General features: G+C 34.9%; 1 protein-coding gene across 4 annotated transcripts in view; it reads right to left on the reverse strand.

Annotated features, from left to right (window-relative positions):
* The window catches only part of LOC149785794 (histone-lysine N-methyltransferase SETDB1-like), a 194,039-nt gene that overhangs the window by 58,658 nt on the left and 116,032 nt on the right, over positions 1-19,349 (reverse strand). For all 4 annotated transcript variants that reach the window (XR_016425454.1, XR_016425453.1, XR_016425452.1 and 1 more), the window contains exons 19-24: positions 12,854-12,959; positions 10,570-10,753; positions 10,011-10,196; positions 9,471-9,592; positions 8,924-9,028; positions 4,759-5,028 (exon numbers count right to left, since the gene is read on the reverse strand). Coding sequence is in view for 1 of the 4 variants with exons in the window: in XM_089979716.1 (XP_089835842.1) it covers positions 4,759-5,028; positions 8,924-9,028; positions 9,471-9,592; positions 10,011-10,196; positions 10,570-10,753; positions 12,854-12,959 (973 nt within the window). In the remaining 3 variants the exon portion in view is untranslated. The remainder of the gene's footprint in view (positions 1-4,758; positions 5,029-8,923; positions 9,029-9,470; positions 9,593-10,010; positions 10,197-10,569; positions 10,754-12,853; positions 12,960-19,349) is intronic.

A 19,349-nucleotide genomic window follows, 5' to 3' on the forward strand; every position in this document is an offset into this window, starting at 1 on the left:
ATAAATGGGTAGGATTGTATAGTAAAGCATGATTGATACCTTACTTGCCCTTAATTTTTTTCTGGTAACAGGTTTCTCGTTTAAATAAAAACAAACAAAAAAACAAATTCAAATATTTCATACCTTACACAATGAATAAAAATATCTGTAAAAATATTTTTTAAATGTTACATTAGAAGATTATTTCAGTTCATGTCAGCTTCAAAATGACACAATTTAAACCAGGGTCACACCAGAGGATGATTAAGGCTCAACAGCTTCCCCTGTCGATGAAATTTTGCTTCAGCACGAAAGGAAAGTAATGTTGACTTAAAACTGGGCAGGAATCATTTCCTACATCTCAATTTTCACAATTACACTCTAAGTCATTCTGCCCAAAATATTTTTAATTATAAAACTTACGTTTTTTGTCTTAAAACACTTGTGTTTTAAAATCAACTACTGCATTAATTTAGTAGTGCCTGTTACCTCATACGATTTTTACTGTAAATGATACTAACGTGAAACATTTAGCTAAAAGTGAAATCAGAAGCTTTTTCAATCCAAGAACCAAATGCTTTATATTAAGGATGTTTTGAGACCAAAAACTTTGAAAATATTAATTAATTTATTAAATATTTTACTTGAAGACTTTGTTGGATGAGTTTATTTGCCTTTGATGAGTATCTGCTACCTCTTGTCAGGAATAGTAATGTTTTTGAGGGTACTGTTTAATGCTATTAACACCATTTTAGGACAAGTTTTTAATACTTCAATAATGTATAACAAACATTTTTGGGAGTAATCTGTAACAATTTAACTTTTAAAGCATGTGTAATACTTAGTTTTTGATGAACTTTACCATTACAAAATCTGACCTCAGTCTCACTTTTCCCTGTTATCCCGATCACTTAACCTTATTTAGACTAGAAGGAAAAGTCACTCTGTCCAAAAGTTCTAAGTCCAGTATGACCCCTGAGAAACTTTCTATGAACAATTCTGCATTCTTTTCCTCTTGTTTTAGGTTTTTCTGTGATGCCATAGTTGCAATAGTAGCCTTCAAAAAACATTTACAGTTACTGCATGGAGGTGTAACAAAGACATAAATCTTCTACATACATGTTTATTTTCTTTTTTTTTAATGAATGTTGTGTTTCCATGACAACATTTGTAACAATACGGTTAACAGACCTTTTATTGTGTGAAGATGAAGCACTGAACATTTAGCATTAATATCCACTGAAATTCAGCTTGATGGTCAAGGTCAACATGCAGTGTAAGTGTGCTGTCCAATTTCCAACCAAATCAGTTAACTAAAGAAACTATATAGCATGTGCATCATCTTGATACATATAAAACAAGAAATACTTGAAACAGTTATTACATATTTAATTTTTTTTTCTTTCTGGTTTTATGCGAACCCTTCACTGGTACATACATACACATGTATAACTAAATTGGCAACAGAATGCATGTACTCAGTAGCAAATTTCATTTTATTCACAATAATAATTTCAATAATAATTTCATCATAAGATCCAGAAGTTTTGTTTGTTCAATTCCAATTTAATCCAAATAGAAATGTGCACAAAATATTCCATTTCAACGCAAATACTTGGTAATACACTCAGATTAAATTATGAAACACTGAATTTTCCAAAAACATCTACTCAACTTTTCTAAATGGTCTTATTTTTTACTGTCAAAAATGCATAAATCTGAAAATGGGAGTTTCTAAACAGAAATTTATATTTTGGCTTGAAGATGGAAAATTTATGCAGGTCATGGATACTGACTTTGTAATGCACATGAGATGAACAATTTAACAAGTGTGTATACACTGCCTGGAAGAAGTTGGGGGAGGGGGTAAACTATTCAATTTCATGGGTAAAGATTGATTTCCATTACAACAGCTAAGTGTTTCTCTAAATGACAAAGGAAAATCTCTATTCATAGAAATTTATGTTTATAGCAATACTGTCAAGCAAAAGCAAGAGGTAGCCTGAATATAATAGCATATCCCTCAACTCCAATAACTTAAAAGGTTCTAATTCAATCAATGGTTGACAACAGCACATTTATGCAGTATACATACAACACATGTAACTGAAGGATTACAATGACACGAGAGCCACTCTTGTGTATATGGGAGTGATTTGGAACTGCTGTTTGAGACATGGATTCATATGGAATGAGGTGAGAAGTATGAGTGATCCATAAAGGCAAACACATCAGACCACATGGTCACTGCAGAGGGTATATGAGAAAAGAAGCAGCCAAGAAGAATCAAGTCCACTCCTACAATCAGCAAACCAAGGATTTGCAGAAACTCTCTTATGGCATAGACTCCCAGCAAAAGATCAACTCTGACAACTCAATAACCTATACAATTCATATAGGAGGACAACAAAAGAGATTCATATAGGTAAAACAAATTCCTTACCCAGATGAAAAAAAGTATTTGGAGGGAATAAGATCTGACCTATTTACTAGTAAGCCCAGCTGTGTGAAGAATGAGATAAGGCTGTTCCTTCAATAAAGTTGAATGCACATCTGTTTTTGAAGACTATTGTTCAGATATACTGCAGCTGCTGTCAATGAGGAAAACCTGGACATGGGCCAATACTGACAGCAGAACATAAAACTGTTCCTTGGAATGAAAATCAAAAGAACTTGTGCAATAGGGATATGGAATGCTTTGGTCAGATCAAAAGCGATTGTGTCCCTTTGAAACTCTTACTGCGCATGATGCTTCCAACTTGAACATCAGTGTGGCTATATAATGATTGAGCCAGCTGAGCTGTATCACTGGTCGTGGTCTGCCATTGGCTTTTGGCATCAGAAAAACCCTGAATAAATCCAGCACAAGTCCCGTTTTGTGAATCAGATGTCTCAAATGCCCACTTGGAGAGCAAAAGCATAGACCTCCTCAAGTCAAAATTTCTGCTATATCAGGATTGGTAGGAATTTCCATCATGGAAGGGGAACCCAAGATGGAAGGGTTGCACAAACAAAATATGAAGCTCCTGCAAAACAATTCTGATCATCTGTTTGCCAAAGTGGGATGTAGCCGTCATTTACACTCCCATTAATCATCTCATTGTTTTATCAGCTGAAGCTTCAGTGATGATGGGCTGGTAAAGACATCTTGTAATAAATTAAAGTTACAAGAATCAGTAAGTGATGTTCAGTGCTATTACCCACTTCGGTGATGTGGGAAGTAGCCTCTCACACATTCTTCCTGTGCTAAGTCAAGCACTGATAAAGTTCTGGCAGTCTGAACAGTGGTAGGTGGGAAAGAAAGCTAGTAAAACATTATGGTGAGGTCAGCATCATACAAATGGATCTTAACTTGGGCAAGTGCGTGTGTTTGTGTCAGAGGTATTTGCACCCACTGGGCTTCCAAAAATTATCTACCCAACTGAAAGCCTATACTGGGGAAGATGTGATGAACAGAGGGATAGAACTCCCCTGAAGCTAAGAACTGAGAAGTCAGAGATTATTTTTCCCATCTTTGTCTCCCTTTCCAACTTTTCTGCACTACTGTGGACCATGTCCCTTTCAACCATGAACTACTGCTAGGAAATCTTGGTGTACATTACGCTGGTGCGGAACAACTAAATGTCCTCTCTGATTTAAATTTTTCTTTTGGCACTTTTCATCATCCATGTGTATCTGAAATTTATTCTAATGCTGCTAATTGTTCAGTACTGCAACATATACAGACGAAACTTTGAAGAGTCACTGAAATGCTGTTTTTAAAGGAACTGATAGTACATGTACTGTCACATGATTTTTTGGTCTCTAGCTGGTATCCTGTTCAGTGTTAATTTCTCAATCTGTTAATCCACAAAATCTATATTTAGCCTATGCTGACCATGTTACAATCTTGACAATTACATCCAGTCATAATTATCAATGAAAAACCTCAGCTGCTGTGTGAAGCCCAGAACTCTATCACAACAATGTTGACCCCATTTCCTGTAAATGTCGGCATTAATGATATAATATTAACCTTAGTGGTACATGTACTTTAGCCAGCACATCTTTCAGTAACGAAAACCTGACATTGGGAAACAGACACAGGTAAAGATAATCAGATTACTTACCATACCGCATGAAATAAATATTGGTTCTCGACACATATTTAAAGAAAATGTGGCTGCTTGTGAGGGGGTAAATTTTACATTTTTGCACTAATATGCTGGCTACTGGTTGCATTAGAGGGGTGGCCTTTCTTGAGGAGTACTTTTGAACACAAACTCATCGGTGCCAAGGGATTCTGGCCGTAAAAAGTGGATGGCCGCTGGTTGGGGCTGTTCATGAGGGGGACCATTGTAAAAAATTCACAAATAAAGTAGCCAAAACCTTGCAGAAGCCATGGCTAACAAGACTCTACCACACTTTTTTGACTGATGGGTCAAATTAAAGATCGTCGTGATGGATACTGAGAGGCAGTGTGACTTGATGTTAATTATATTGCAGCAAAAGCCCAACTTGTAAACATCTGTTATATGGGTAGTCACCACATGTTAGACGAATATTTCTAAGAGATTCTTCCCTTTCTCCACATGTTATAGACAAGAAAGACAAAAGTTTAATTTTTCTGAAAGGGCTGGACGAATTAGAGCAGAGCTTATTTCCTAGCATTAATGTGACTGAAGAACGTATTTGATCGAGAAATAAATGGACATTAAAGTTTCAGATGCTGGCAAAAAGACTTAATCACTAAACTTATTAAGGTAAAATATGTAAATCACATTCTCGGCTGCTACATACCAATCAGAATTACTTGACCCTCTATCTTCCTCATCACTCTCCTCCTCCTCCTCATCATCATCCTTGCCAAGTCCTTCATCATCGTCCACATCACTCTCATAGCCTTCTTTATGCCTCTCCACTACCTCAATGTAGTCCAGTTCAGCCAGATACTCATCCCCATACTGCTGCCCATCCTCATTGGCCCCCTGGTCAGTCAGAAGCTGGCCAGCATAGATACAAATAAAGCCTCCTGCTGGAATATCGTCCAAACAGCGCAGGCCCCAACCCCTACAAAAACATTCAGCATTATTTCATTCTGTTGCAATTTAAGTCATGAACAAAGGCAATTTGAAAAAAAGAGTGGACATTCAAACTAGTTTACATTTACCCCTGTCTGCGTCAGTTCGAGTCTTGGCCTTAGTCAATGTGGAAATATGAGAAAGATTGCAAAGATTCTTTACTATTGCAGGCATTCCATTAATTCTTAACTGGTGATTTTCATTTTTATCTAAGATAAAAAGTATGATGTAACTGCAATTATGACACTTTTTAACTGTGCATATGAACAATTCAGTCATTTGCATATCAGAAAACTAATTTATGTCCTTGACATTCCTATGTTAAACAAAAACAATGAAAGAAGAAAATTCATTTACAAGAAGTATTTTTATAAACAAGTTCTTAGGAATAGGTTTATGAAATACAGAAAAGAAGATGACTATACATGGGTAGGGTAAAATGAGTTGAATATGTATAAAAAGTATTGGCAACCATGACATGGCAGGAGAAAGATTATAGACAGCTGTGGAAAACAAACTATTTAGCAAATTATGTTTCTGCTGTAATACTTACCTGATCACATTATATTAGGATAACATTTTTAAGCCACCTCCAAATCTAGCCCTACTGGAAAAATGGAAAACAATTTTCCGTCTCTATATTATATGGACAAAAAGGAGGCATCTCCTGCAGGTAAACTCCCTTCAACACAATAGCTGGCAACCAGTATAGCTGGTTCAAACCTGTTTTTACTTGAGTGACACCTTATTGATGCTGGCAATGCAAGTATTCAGCTAAGCACACATACAATACGCATACACAAAGAGTCCAAGGCCATCAAGACTTTTTAAAAGAGGCCATTTAATAACAGATAAGGAGACCATTTTACCAAGTGGTTATGTCCGCAACTGAAGTTCTTATTCATAATTTGATTTGAAAACATGGAGCAGCTATGGTAGACCATCTTGTCCAATTCTGATGAGCCACAAGTATATATATATACAACATGCATATACATTTTAAGTTGCAAGATAAAAGAAGACAGGTAGACATAACAAACAATCAAAATCCAGCAAATGAACAAAGACAGAGATGCAAAAAATAGACCCCAAATGGCTCCTTCCCCTCCAGTTTCTCATTTCCAATGTGGCCATTCTTATTGCTTCTCTCTCACACAAACACACAGACACACACACAGACATGAATGGCCATTGATAAACAATAGCCTGATAATTGCAAATAAAAGCAACCAGTTAAAAAATCAGTATTTAAATACAAATTTCTTTCTGTGTATATTTATAAGCTCATTCAAATCCCTGGGTAGATCATACAAGAAAGAATGACAAAAAGAAAGAAATATTGCAAAGAAAATAACTTATGTCACTGCAGGAAAAAACAAAAGAAAACTTATTTACATACATGAATCTAAAAGAAAAATGAATTATGCTTCCATGGAAGCTCAAACCACTGACTGATGCTTTAGTGTTTTGCTGGAAGCAGCCATGCATTTTACCCCTACACCACTTGAATACCTTAAAACTGTGACAAGCAAATTGTTATATATAGAATGATTGTTGGGTAAGAACAATTTTGTCCAACAAATTGTGTACTCCCTATTAAATAAACACCTTTTTTACATGTCTTTGCATTACAAGTTGCATACAGTCATAACACTGCAATGTATCATTTCCTCAATAAATACTTCTTCGAGAACTAATGCATTCAGTTTTTCCCCCATTTTATTGTCAGCTGGAGACCGAAATCTATGATGATCAGCAGAGGAAACTAAGAAGTTGTGTACTGAAGTAATTCATCAAATGGTAAAAACAGACTATTATTATTTTTATCATCATTCCATTATCTGTCTGACACCGTAAGTGAAGTAATACCTATAAGTGACTTTTTGTTGTTGTTGTCACTGTTGTAGGTAGATTTCCTTCATGTGCCTTTGCTATATTTAACTTACCCTCGCTCAATACTGAGAAGTACCGAAACACAATCAGAAAAATGGAAGAAGCAAAATATCACAAACCCCAAGTGACATTTGAATGTCAATTTTTTAAAAAAAATAGTGGAGTAAAAAAACAAGGCCTTATGAGATACTTTGTACTTGAATTGTATGACTCATATGGCAAGGGACATAAGCGACAGCTAAGAACACAGTATGTCTTTTTTGTCTTTTCCTTTAGAAGAAGCACAATGGGAATATGTTTGAAATTCGCAGATGTGTTAGATGGTTTTTAAACAGTCTTCACTCAAAAAATACATCATGTTCTAAATTGCACTGGTACTTTGTGAGGTCTTTTTGAAGATGAATAAATATGGCAAAATCTGTGGTTTTTGACAAACATACAAAACTTAAATGTTTATTTCAGTGTTTCACTATATCATATGTATAAATCTTACAGTGGGCATAATGTCATTTCAGTATATGTAAAAATTATTTTATGTGTTCATTGAGGTAAAAATGCCAGTTTAGATGCAGTTAATACATGACTGTTGTAGAGATGAAGCTACCAATGAACACTGATACACTTAAATTCTATCATTTTTCACATGGTCCACATGCAAAAACCAAAATGATATTCTAGTAATAGATTATTCTGTAAAAATATGAATTTGGTTCCTGCATATGGACCACCTTATTTTTAAAACAGCTCCAATTTTAGCACAAAATGGCTTTTTTATAGCCAAGTGTGATGTCACAAGCACATACCTATGATGTAATATCAAACAATTTTTAAAAATCAATTACAATTTTAAATCTTTCAAATGTGTATACATTTCTCGCCAAGATATTATCTGATCAACAATGTTATTAAAAATTTGTGAATTTTTGCGCCAAAAAAGAGCCCTTACAGTACTTACCCCGTTTTAAGTAAATTATATTTCTCTGAGAATACTTACATGTGTGACTATCTCATATAGAAAAAGGGCTATAACTCTTGCCAATACCTCCCTTTGTTACATCCTGGGGTCACTAGTTTTTTAAGCTAAGTGATATACCAACAAAGATGTTTGCATGGTGGGGACTTTGAGTGTGTGTGTTTGATTTGGATTTTTAACATAGCTTTAACAATTTTTCAGTCATATTGCTATGATATCTGCAGTGTGACAGTTTATAGTGATGTCTAGCACTGGGGCATCATGCCGCAGACATGTAGCATAATGTCTCACCAGTCACATTATCCTGACACCAGGCAGACCAGTCCTAACACAAACCTCTTAATAAGTGGGGTGGTTGGGAGAGTTTTTAACTAATGTGATCTGATAAGTGTTCTTGGAGAAACATAATTTTTGTAAGTTTCAAATACTGTAGACTTCAATTATAAAACTGTGTGCAGTAGAGAGCCTCCAAAATGATATTTTTGACCTACTGCCAATAGAATCACTTGCATGCCCATTCCCATATGGTCAACTATTTTCTCTTTCTCTGGAAGACAAGAAGTTAGCCCCTATTACAATCAAGGGATACTGTTCTGGTATCTGAGACAAGTTCAGACTTCATGGAACAGATGCTTTTGGTCCCAAGAAGGTAATCTCTAACTTGCAGTCCAATTCTGACATATCCAGACTACGATCACCAACAATATTTCACAGAAGAATCTCTCCAGACAAAATGCAGAGCACAGAGTGCGCTAGCTCTAGTTAACTTGTAAAAGTTGCTTCCCTCTGTCTATAAAAATAAATAGATATAAATATTTGGTCTTTCTGGGAAACATATTCTGAGGTAGCAAAGAAAGCTATACTAATGTAATGTGATCAGGTAATGTATTTGTTGGAGAAAAGATAAGTGAACACAGGTAAATGAAATTTGTATATATCTGGGGGGAAAAATGCTTAAATGTACAGTAAAATGACAATGAAATGACAAAAAATATGAATGTCAAAACAATGGACTCACCTTTTCTCAGTCTTGTACACCTGGAGTCTATTTCTAAGTCCATGTTGAACAACTCGATTAACACACTTTGGGCCACATTTACACCGGGAATTGCATTCATATATCCTGCAGAAGAAATAAACTTGTAGTCAAATTTACACCAGAAAATTACACTTGTATATCCTGCAGGAGAAATATAATAGAAGTCATGCTTGTGCATGGAGTTATGTACATACAGAAAAAATGTAATAGAAGCCATAGTTACATAGAATTTAAACTCGTATATCTGGCAGAAAAAATGTATTAAAAGCCAATTCACATAAAAAATTACACATATACCTGTATAAGAAATGCATTAGCAGTCAAATTTACAATGGGAACTGCACTCACATATCCTGCATGAGAAAGATATGTAGAATTATGGATGTTTTTCTGCTTTTACCTGTTACTGTTTTCAAACACATTTTGTGTGTTATTAGAAGTAAATTAATTGCAAATAGGAGCCTGAAGACACTTATACAAACTTAATTTGAAACATGTCCTGTCAGAAATGATATAATTAGTATACCCTGTGAGTAAGGGTTCCTTCAATCGCATATTTATATATCCTGCATCAGGATTTTCCTTGAATGGAGGAATGACAGCAGTTGATTCTATAGTCAGCTGTTGGCAATCACATTTGCTCTTATCCTGAAAAACAACATAAACAAAAGCAATAACTCCTTCATTCTTGATAATGACAAACATTGTGAAATTCATTAATTCTGATCCTGATTTGAAATTCATCAAAAACTGCACTACATATAATTGTATTATAAGAACATAGCATGAGAAAAGAGGCAATGATTGGGAAAATGATTTTTCCAGATGTTTATAACAGACTGTACATACCAATGAACCATAAGAATAATAATGAATATATAACATCATAAGACCAAGACAGCTGTCTAATTTTGTGTCAGCGATGATAATGTTGGCTACTGTATTCTTCTGTAACCCATGTTGGATACTCATTGTTAAAAAATATCAATGAAAGGTGTTGATCATCCTGATTATGTGAAACTCTTCCACCATAGCCTCTCTGCTCACAAGCTTGTCTGGTACTAACCCTGCATCCATCAGTGCAGCTGCAGCACACCAGGAAGTCTGGGTCTACATTCAGCTTAACTCCATTAGCAGGAATTCTCTGATTGGAGTAATCCACATACTCAGGGTATTGTCTGTCAATGCCATTCACACAGGAGATGGACATGTTTTCCTTTCCATAGGAAAGATCCTTAATGTCACAGAAAGTCTGCAAGGAGAGAGAATATCAAGATGATGACCTAAGCATGAATCCTAAGACATAACGTTTTCTAACAATTATATTTTTTAATTTATATTGAAGAGGAAATTAAATGACAAGGAATATGTTTTCCAACAATTATATTTTTTTATTTATATTCAAGAGGAAAATAAATGACAAGGAATATGTTTTCCAACAATTATATTTTTTTAATATATATTGAAGAGGAAAATAAATGGCAAGGAATATTTTCCTTGACTCGGCCATTCTCATGATAATATAAAAGCGAAACCTTTTCTGAAACAATCTACAAAAAAGGAATACTGTAGTATGGCAAATGCTAGAGGTCATGTGGTCATTCACATCTGAAAAAGACACTTACTTTCACAGGTACAAACTCAGCATGGACATGAAGCTCAGGATCATAACAGAAAAGATTAATTGTCAGCTGAGAATCAGTCTTCTGCAAATATAGATCCACTTCTTCCATGCTGCGCAAACGTCGGGAACATGGAGCGCGGTACATCACTACACGCTTTCCACCTGGTCGCAGTTTACACACATGCCTACAGACGTGGAGAGATTAAAATGTAACTAAGACAGGATTTCTCTTAATTTGCTTTACAAATCTTATAAGGAAATGGTACAGGATCTAAGGTATAAATGCTACCTAAGATGTGTCATTCAGGCATCATTCTGATATTCTGTTCTTCTTTTTAAATGTGGTAAAATGGAACGATATAAATTCCAAGGGATCATATTATGATAGCTCTTACTTCCAGGGTTTAGAGCTTATAAACAGACATTGCCACAAGTTAGCAGTTAAGTTCAGAACTGTTAATAACTTTATCTACCTAAATGTTTATCGAACGGTGCACAATGTGTGGTATGTTGTGCTGCATGTGTTGCATGAATGAGGGTAAGCATGAGCTTTGCATATAATGAACTGAATTATACAACCAGGCATTCTTGTTGCTGAATTGTACAACTAGGCATTCTTGTTGCTGAATTGTACAACTAGGCATTCTTGTTGCTGAATTGTACAACTAAGCATTCTTGCTGCTGAATTGTACAACTAGGCATTCTTGTTGCTGAATTGTACAACTAGGCATTCTTGTTGCTGAATTGTACAACTAGGCAATCTTGCTGCTGAATTGTACAACTAGGCATTCTGCTGCTGAATTGTACAACTAGGCATTCTTGTTGCTGAATTGTACAAGTAGGCATTCTTGTTGCTGAATTGCTAGAGGTGGAAGCAATTTAAGCATTTACCAAATTTTTTAATCATGTAGAGATGAACAATGAGCTAACTGTGAGTATACCAACACATTTATTATATTTTTATTCCTTGTAAATTTATAACATTGTTATTAATAATTTGAAGACCTTATTTATGAAATTGTTTTGAAGAGGTATCATTAAATTGTATAATGTGTATCATGTAAAATAATTCATACCTCTTTTAAATAGATTGCAAGATATTTTTAATATGTTGCTAATGCCTATAGCGAGTTGAAGTAACTCATTTGTAATGTCAGAGTTTAATTACAAAGTCAGTCGAGAAATGAATTACTATGTAATTGTAATGAATAATTCACATATTAAATATATTAACGCCACAAGTTAGTGTAGGAATCGTTATGAATGAGTCAGTACCTAGTTAAACTAAAACATTTATTTGTAGGTGGCTAGCTAGCTTGGTTATCGGGGTACCAGGATGTTACTTGTGTAAACCCAGACAATCGCACTGCTGTACTAAACCATGGTGTACTAGACAAGCAAGTCCTGTGTGGACATGTATTTGTTTCCTGTGTGGATGCAAAAATCTATCCTGTGTGGGCAGACATATTCCTGTTCTGTGACATGAATTTGTTCCCTGTGTGGGTGCACATATTTAAGCATGTTGGCTTGCATAATTTCATCCTGTGCATACCAGTATTGTTCTGTGTGAGAACATACCTCCATCCTATGTAGACAGTTATTATGAAACCTGCCAGTGTAGACATGTTATATTCCCGATCTGTGCGAAGAACAGATTTGAGATAAACTTTTATAAACATCAGTCATGACATGTTTCCATTTCAACTAAGCTTGAATTTAGTGGTGGATCAATATAATAATCATTTATCAAATGAAGCACTACCAATGTGAATTTCATATGATTTTGATAAGGATTTCATGTTATTTTTAATAACATGTATTTGTGAGCAGTTGTTGCTTACCCTACTTGTACACAGGCACAAAGACGGGCCTAATGTAAATTGTAATTGTCAAGTTGTGACAGTCAGCAAAATCTTTAACCAAAATGAACCTGACCTTGCCCAAGGATATGGAGGGTAGGGGTGCAATAATCTAAAGGGTCAATGGTAACTGTGTCAAGTTACCTGCCCCCCCACCCCCCTTGGGAAACTGAAACCAAGTACCTTAACAAACACGGGCAGCCTGGAATGAGGGATTTAGACAACAATGCTAAAGTAAGTTGGATGCTTATGCAGACAAACTTTTTCACAATTAATACAGGATTATATGTCTGGTGTTCATGGAGCCATGTTTGTCTCTTCCTACTTGCTCACAGGGGCAAAAATGTTGATGTTCTACAATGTAATTTACAGAACATAATATTATAGTAACATCTGATGTTAAGCCATTTATTTCAGTCTACAAACCTTTCCCATCCACAGAAAAGAGGTATCAAGAGGGGGTTACATCCATTGTGTTTATCTGGGTCATCCCCATCGTCCCCCAGACAGTGTGGCCCACAAAGGTGAGGTTCTGCAAAATTAATTGTAAGATGTGCATGACTGTTGAAGATCCATTCTTCAAAATGACACCCCTTCCGCAATGAAAAGGTGCCTTTAGAAGAGGAACATAAAGGAAACAAAATGGTAATATGTACTACTATATTTTCTTTAACACATTAACCCCTGGAAGTTTTTGTCATTTTCACCTGAAAATCGAGTAGGAAACACATTTTGAGAGCTATTTCTGAATAGATCCGAAAACACTAAATCGCCAGTGATCTTTCAATAACATACTGCCTAGTTGTGTTAGAAACATAGTTTTTCATTGGCTATTTGACTCGCGCATGAGCAAAAGGGTAAAAGTTGGAGTTCTTTATATTTTTATTTTTTTGCTAAACGGAGCCATTATTTTTGTATCGAGACCACTCTTTATTCCAAATGCCCATCTTATCCTACTTTTTGCAAAGGCTCATCTGTCTGTTTGCAGTTCATACCAGTTTGCCTTAGATTTGAGACCAAAAAGTCTAAAATCCGAACACAAAATTGGATTCCGACCAAGGGCAAATTTTGGGTAGAAAAAAGTCAGGTCCAAAAAATGAGTTTTTTAATCTGTATTTTGTAGTGCAATTAGATATTCCAGATTATTTGGTATCATTGTAGAGCTACATCTGTCTACCTTTCTATAATACCACCCACTTTAGTGTATCATACATGACCATGACGCTACAGAGCTCGGCAGTAGGCTACTACCTCCTGCCCTGTTAAGTAGTCGCTAGGGGTTAATGTGTTAAGTCATCTGGTGGCAATAAAATAATTACTTTTTTCTCTGTCAGAAAATGCCTCAAAGCTTCACTTTGTGTGACCAAAAACAAACAAGAAGTTACATGTACCTTACATTTCTGAAAACTGGGATAACCATGTTTAACTATTCATTAGGTTGCTAACTTTGATATAATGAATGTTATTTGTACAAAACTGTCACTCACCTTAATGAAGAAAAACAATCTCAATGGCAAAAGCATCAAAATGTGCTCCCTTTATTAAAGGAAGAAAACGTTACAATTAAAGTTGTTTTTAAAAAAAATTTAACAACTAAATCGTGGACAAGAGAAAAACTTGCACCTGGTCACATGCAGATTTCAGTCTGTGTGGAACTTTTATAAGACTAATAGCAAACTAAAATAATATTTGGATACTTAAAAATTTATAACATATAAAACTCACATGAAAATCACATGAAAATAATCTGTGCTTGTTTTTTGTTGTTGCTATTTTAAAAAAACAAAAAAAAAACATTATTATTCACTGAAATCAATGCCTATACATGAGACAGGTACATAACCAGGTGCGGGTTTTGGTGTTATCCACAAACCCTTTAAGATGAAGACATTAGCTTCATAATTTGTCTTATTTAATAAAGCATGGCACATTATTATAATTACCTTATGTCTGAGATTTTTAATCCACAGGTAAGTTAGTTAGTTTTAAACAGATGTTATTCATTATATCAGTGTCAGTCAGCTACTGAATACCGAAATATAGATCTCCCAATTTTCATCAATTTGAATCTCGGACATTTCAAGTTGCAAGCAAGATATTCACAACTTTCTGAACGTAGTACACATCTATCTTGTCTTATCACTGCGGAGCTGCATCTGTGTGTGAAAATGTTTGTACACCAGTTACCTTTTATCAAGTGGTGACATATCTCTGTAGTTTCATCTATGAGGCCATTCACAGAAGGAAAAGGTGGCCTTATAATAAGAATATAAAGGAACATAAAGATAAAAATATCAGTGCAGATCAATATCATAGGATGGAATTTCCTTGTATCATTTTTTTTTTAAAGACGACTTCTTCTGCAATGAAAAAGGTGCCATTACATGAGGTACTAAGGAAGCAAAATGGTACAAATATACAAGTTCAGTGCAGAAGGAGGTGGCCTAAAATGGGATCACAATGGAAACCACTAAAATGTCTTAAATTCACATCTGAAATGTAACACAAAATAAATCCTTTCCTTCTACAACACAGACAAGCGTAATGTATAAACAAAGAATATAATCATTTCAGATGACTATAAAGAAATACTGCATAATTCAGCATTATCACATTGATCAAGACTAAAGTAACTAATTTAGTCGCAAACATGTGACCCTGAGATTGCTATTTTAGCTGACTTCTACGTCATAGCATAATGCTATAGTAATTGGGCTAATGATGTGGCTTAGTAGGATGCTGTCAATTCCTGCTCAGTGTATTGTCTTTTACATAGAGTATCAAGTTAAAAGTAATACTGGTATAAATGCACACATGCTGTGATAGTCTGCCTTAATCAAAATAGTCATGAACTTCATGAATCACAGTCATTGAATCCAAATCAATTAATGAATTGGTTACCTAAAGAAATTGCTTAATGAAATAATAATAATACAGTGAAACTCCTCAAAACCAAAACCTCTGCATACCAGAATCTCCTCAAGACCAAATTTTTGTTCTGAATCTTTCCTTCTTTAATATCGTCACTTTTTCCCAGTAAACCAAAACTCCTCAACTTTGAATACCTAAACAAATTTTGATATCACAATTTCAAAACTCATAAAACCAAAACTCAGTCCAAATTTGGAAATATATTATAGCTCCTAAATTCCTGAAACACACCGGAACCGATTAATTACAATTAATAAGTACTGTAGTAGGTTGATACATGAGACAAAGACTCTGAAAATGTCTCAAGGACATGCAATATTAAACAATATCCGATATATGCACTGATACAGATTAGGGCTGACAAGAGGCTAATCTGAAGTCTTTGCATCATACAAAAGAACCAGCTTTTAAGGACAAATGCATGTATTAATAACTAAAGACTGAAGGTAAACCACCTAAGACTGACTATATTAATCTGCTGATTATCTAATTGTGATTGAAGCTATTCATTTGTATACATGATTAATAAAATACCGTTTGCTAGTTTTTTAAACTAAATATAAGGGGACTCGATTAACCTGACAGGTGGCTTCACTACTGATGCTCTGCCAGCCGAGTCTAACAAAGCACTATTCTGTCAGAGTCACTCAAATGATTTTCATCTGCTGCATTGTCTTGTGGCTAAGATTGATTGTAGTGTTAATGAACTTTGTAAATGAATTTGTTAGATGCTATGCACCAGGTTTCAAAAGCCTGGTCAGACTGAGTTGTGTGGCACAATCAAGAAGTGCTCTGAAGTTGCTGGCTTCCCTATTAATGGGGACAAAGATAAAGTTAATGATGATAATGAGAACAATATTCGCTTGGATCAACCGATCCATGAATTACATTAACCCCGAATGTTTGCAATTTTGTCATTGCTGTTCTGTCAAGGATAATTATGTTGACTGGGAGAGCAAATCATAGTTTCATGAAAATAAACTGGCCAATAATGAAAGCAATTAATATAATGATGTTTTGAGCCAACTGGCTGTCATCCGACATACCCTGATGAAAGTTTAATTTTACATAAAAGATTTAAAAACATCGTGGTTGCTAAGGATGAATGTTATCTAGATATGATACAAAAATGGAGTATTACTAAAATCCACATTATTTAAAGAGGTAAGAAGAAAACAACAGGTTCTTGAATTGTGAACATTATGAATTATACTGAGTATTTAAACATTGCTGAGTATCATTCACAATTCCAATGAACTTATATTAAAGTTTTAAAGTTATCTAATTCCTGTGATGAGGATTACATTTCTAATGTGGAGCAACCTTTTTTATTCATGAGATATATATACTGTTCAGTTAATTCTTTATTAAACACATTTATTTAAAAAAGCAGCTTTCTTAATTTTGCGCACTTTTACACACACACACACAGACACAGATACTAATGCTCTCATAATTATATTCTCTCCCTCATCACATAAGTGCAAAAAAAAAGACCTTTCTGCAAAATCTCAGTAAACTCAAACTTTATCCAAAACAAAAACATCTGGAGTCCCAAGAGTTTAAGCTGTATTTTCTATGATGCAGGGTTGCATCTAGGATTTGATAAATGTTGTTACTTGCCCCACTGAATCTGAAGAAGAAAAAAAAAAGGGGGGGGGGCAACATAGCCATAAGGGGGGGAGGGCTTCCAGTATGGTGTGAAAAAAAACAACTCAATGTATTCAAAAAAGAGCAATAGCAAGTATAATAAGTGCATTAAAAGCATCTCATGTCTTCTGTGTATTATAGTATAACACTTAAAACTGATATCAAAGTCTTATGTTTTCTAATAACAATATTCTGTCTACACACTAACCATTAAAGAATCAAACCACAGACTGCAAATAGTGTCACTCCTCTGACCAATCTTAAAATAGTGTCATGTACTTCCTGCGTGTCACATGCTCAACTCTGATAGGTTACAAATCCATGCTAGGAAAGATCGGAAGAGCATATATTTTCCTTTCGTGGATGACAAAAAATAAATTTTAAGGAAAAGTCCAAAGCTTAAAATGGATTAGGGAAAGTACATATACAGTTTCTATAACTGTTAACTTTCTACTGGAACATATATACATCTGCATCCAGACAGACTGTAACTGTGACTACATTATTCTGCAAATGTGGTCACTATTTCCTAAATAGCCTCCTGTCCTTCCTCATCTTCCACTTAACCAATGCCTTGTTAAAGTTTAAGTCTCTCGGAAGAGGTTCTTCAATTGAAATCATCATAAGTCTGTTGAGAACCCTTTCTTCTAGCTGACCTCTTCCTGCAGTTTTGGTTTGATTTTGATGCTGAATCCTCTCTCATCGTCAGCAGTTTGGTGTGGCATAATCATGGCCACTGATGCTAACTGAAGAAGATTTGGAAATGTGTCTGCATGCTGTTATACAATCTGCCAGAGTCCGCACATTTTGTCTCAAGGGTTCATTTCTCTTTTAATGATAGTCTTAGCAAGAGACCACTGTCAAAACATGTTTTGCATCACACATAAATGACCAGCTTCTTGGTATCTGAAATATCTGTACTCTAATCAATTAGGATGCTAATGAATGGACTGCCTCATACTTTCTGCATTAACTTAGATTCTATCACTGATGCTATGCAATCCTGGAAAAAAATAAAGCTTGATGATAAATCAAAGCATAAAATTATTTTATTATCATTATTATTATTATTTTATTATTATTAAAGTATCTGAGAAATGTAAAACAAATATATAAAAAAAGCAAAGTAAAATGACCAAAATCAGATGCAAATTGTGCAAGAACCTTAACCTAAGACCATGGAGTGTCTAAGGATGTTGACTTGTGATAATTCGATAATATTAAGAACTCCCATCAAGGTGTTTAAATGCTAAAATAATATGGCACTACAGTCTCTCTCTCTCTGTTAATTAAAGTCATTCAATTATAGTAATGAAGGAAGTGATTATGCCTGTCTGTATACGACGATTTTAAAAACAAAAAACGTTGGTATTATATGCATCATTGATGGGTCCCTACACATGCACAGTTGTGATATAAGCAGATCAGGGTCAATGTCATTTGCTGCAATGATCATCAGAGCAGATAATAACTTATTTATTAAAGCACTATATAAGTTTCAAGTGGTGGATTTGTCAAATTATTCAAGCAACAGTGACTGTATCATCATTTAAAACACATGAAAACTCATTACAGTGATACTTAAACGTGACCTGTATAGACAGGAAAGAATTTCATGACAAAAGAAACAGGTACCAATAAACCAGATTGATTAAAAAAAGAAAAACGTTATCCACCATTAAACGTTGACAGGAAGTTATGATGGCTAGCTACCAAATACAATTTCATTCGCCAATCACGATGCTAGGTGCTATTTTTTAGTAACACAGGGATTCCTCATGATATGCACTGATTGGAACCTAACTGATGATGTTTTGGCTACTTGTTAGTTAACACCATTTTCCATCTAAATTTCAATAGAAAAAAATGTAAATAAAATAAAAGAACTTACCTGAAATTCCTCTACAGTAGCCCTTGACGAATATGTTGCGTTTCCTCCAACTCTCATGTTGCTGACATCAACACCCAGAAAGTCAACAAAATCCAACAGTGAGCCATATTTTAGAAAAGCAATATTCTCCTTCGCCAAGTAATAGGCAACTGACACAGCATGAATAATTGATTCAGATTTCTTGCTGATAGCTGCCATGCATGTAGTTGTATGATTTTCACTTAGTTTCAAATCCTGAATCGCCTGTTTGTGAGCTGGTAATTCAACAGGTCTGTCAAGGGTTTTTACACACCATCTGCAAAGCTTCTCGTTTTTTTTCATTCATTTCCAGCCATGGTTGATTTTGTTTCCAGTCTGAATTGAAACAGTACTTTTTTCTTGGCATTAGATGGACCCTTAGTTTCATTGTCACCATCTTTAAGCACACCATCACTAGCATTGTCCGATACG

Source organism: Sinohyriopsis cumingii, chromosome 13 (assembly GCF_028554795.1).
Source record: "Sinohyriopsis cumingii isolate HCF-2022 chromosome 13, ASM2855479v2, whole genome shotgun sequence".
Classification (NCBI taxonomy): Eukaryota; Metazoa; Mollusca; class Bivalvia; order Unionida; family Unionidae; genus Sinohyriopsis; species Sinohyriopsis cumingii.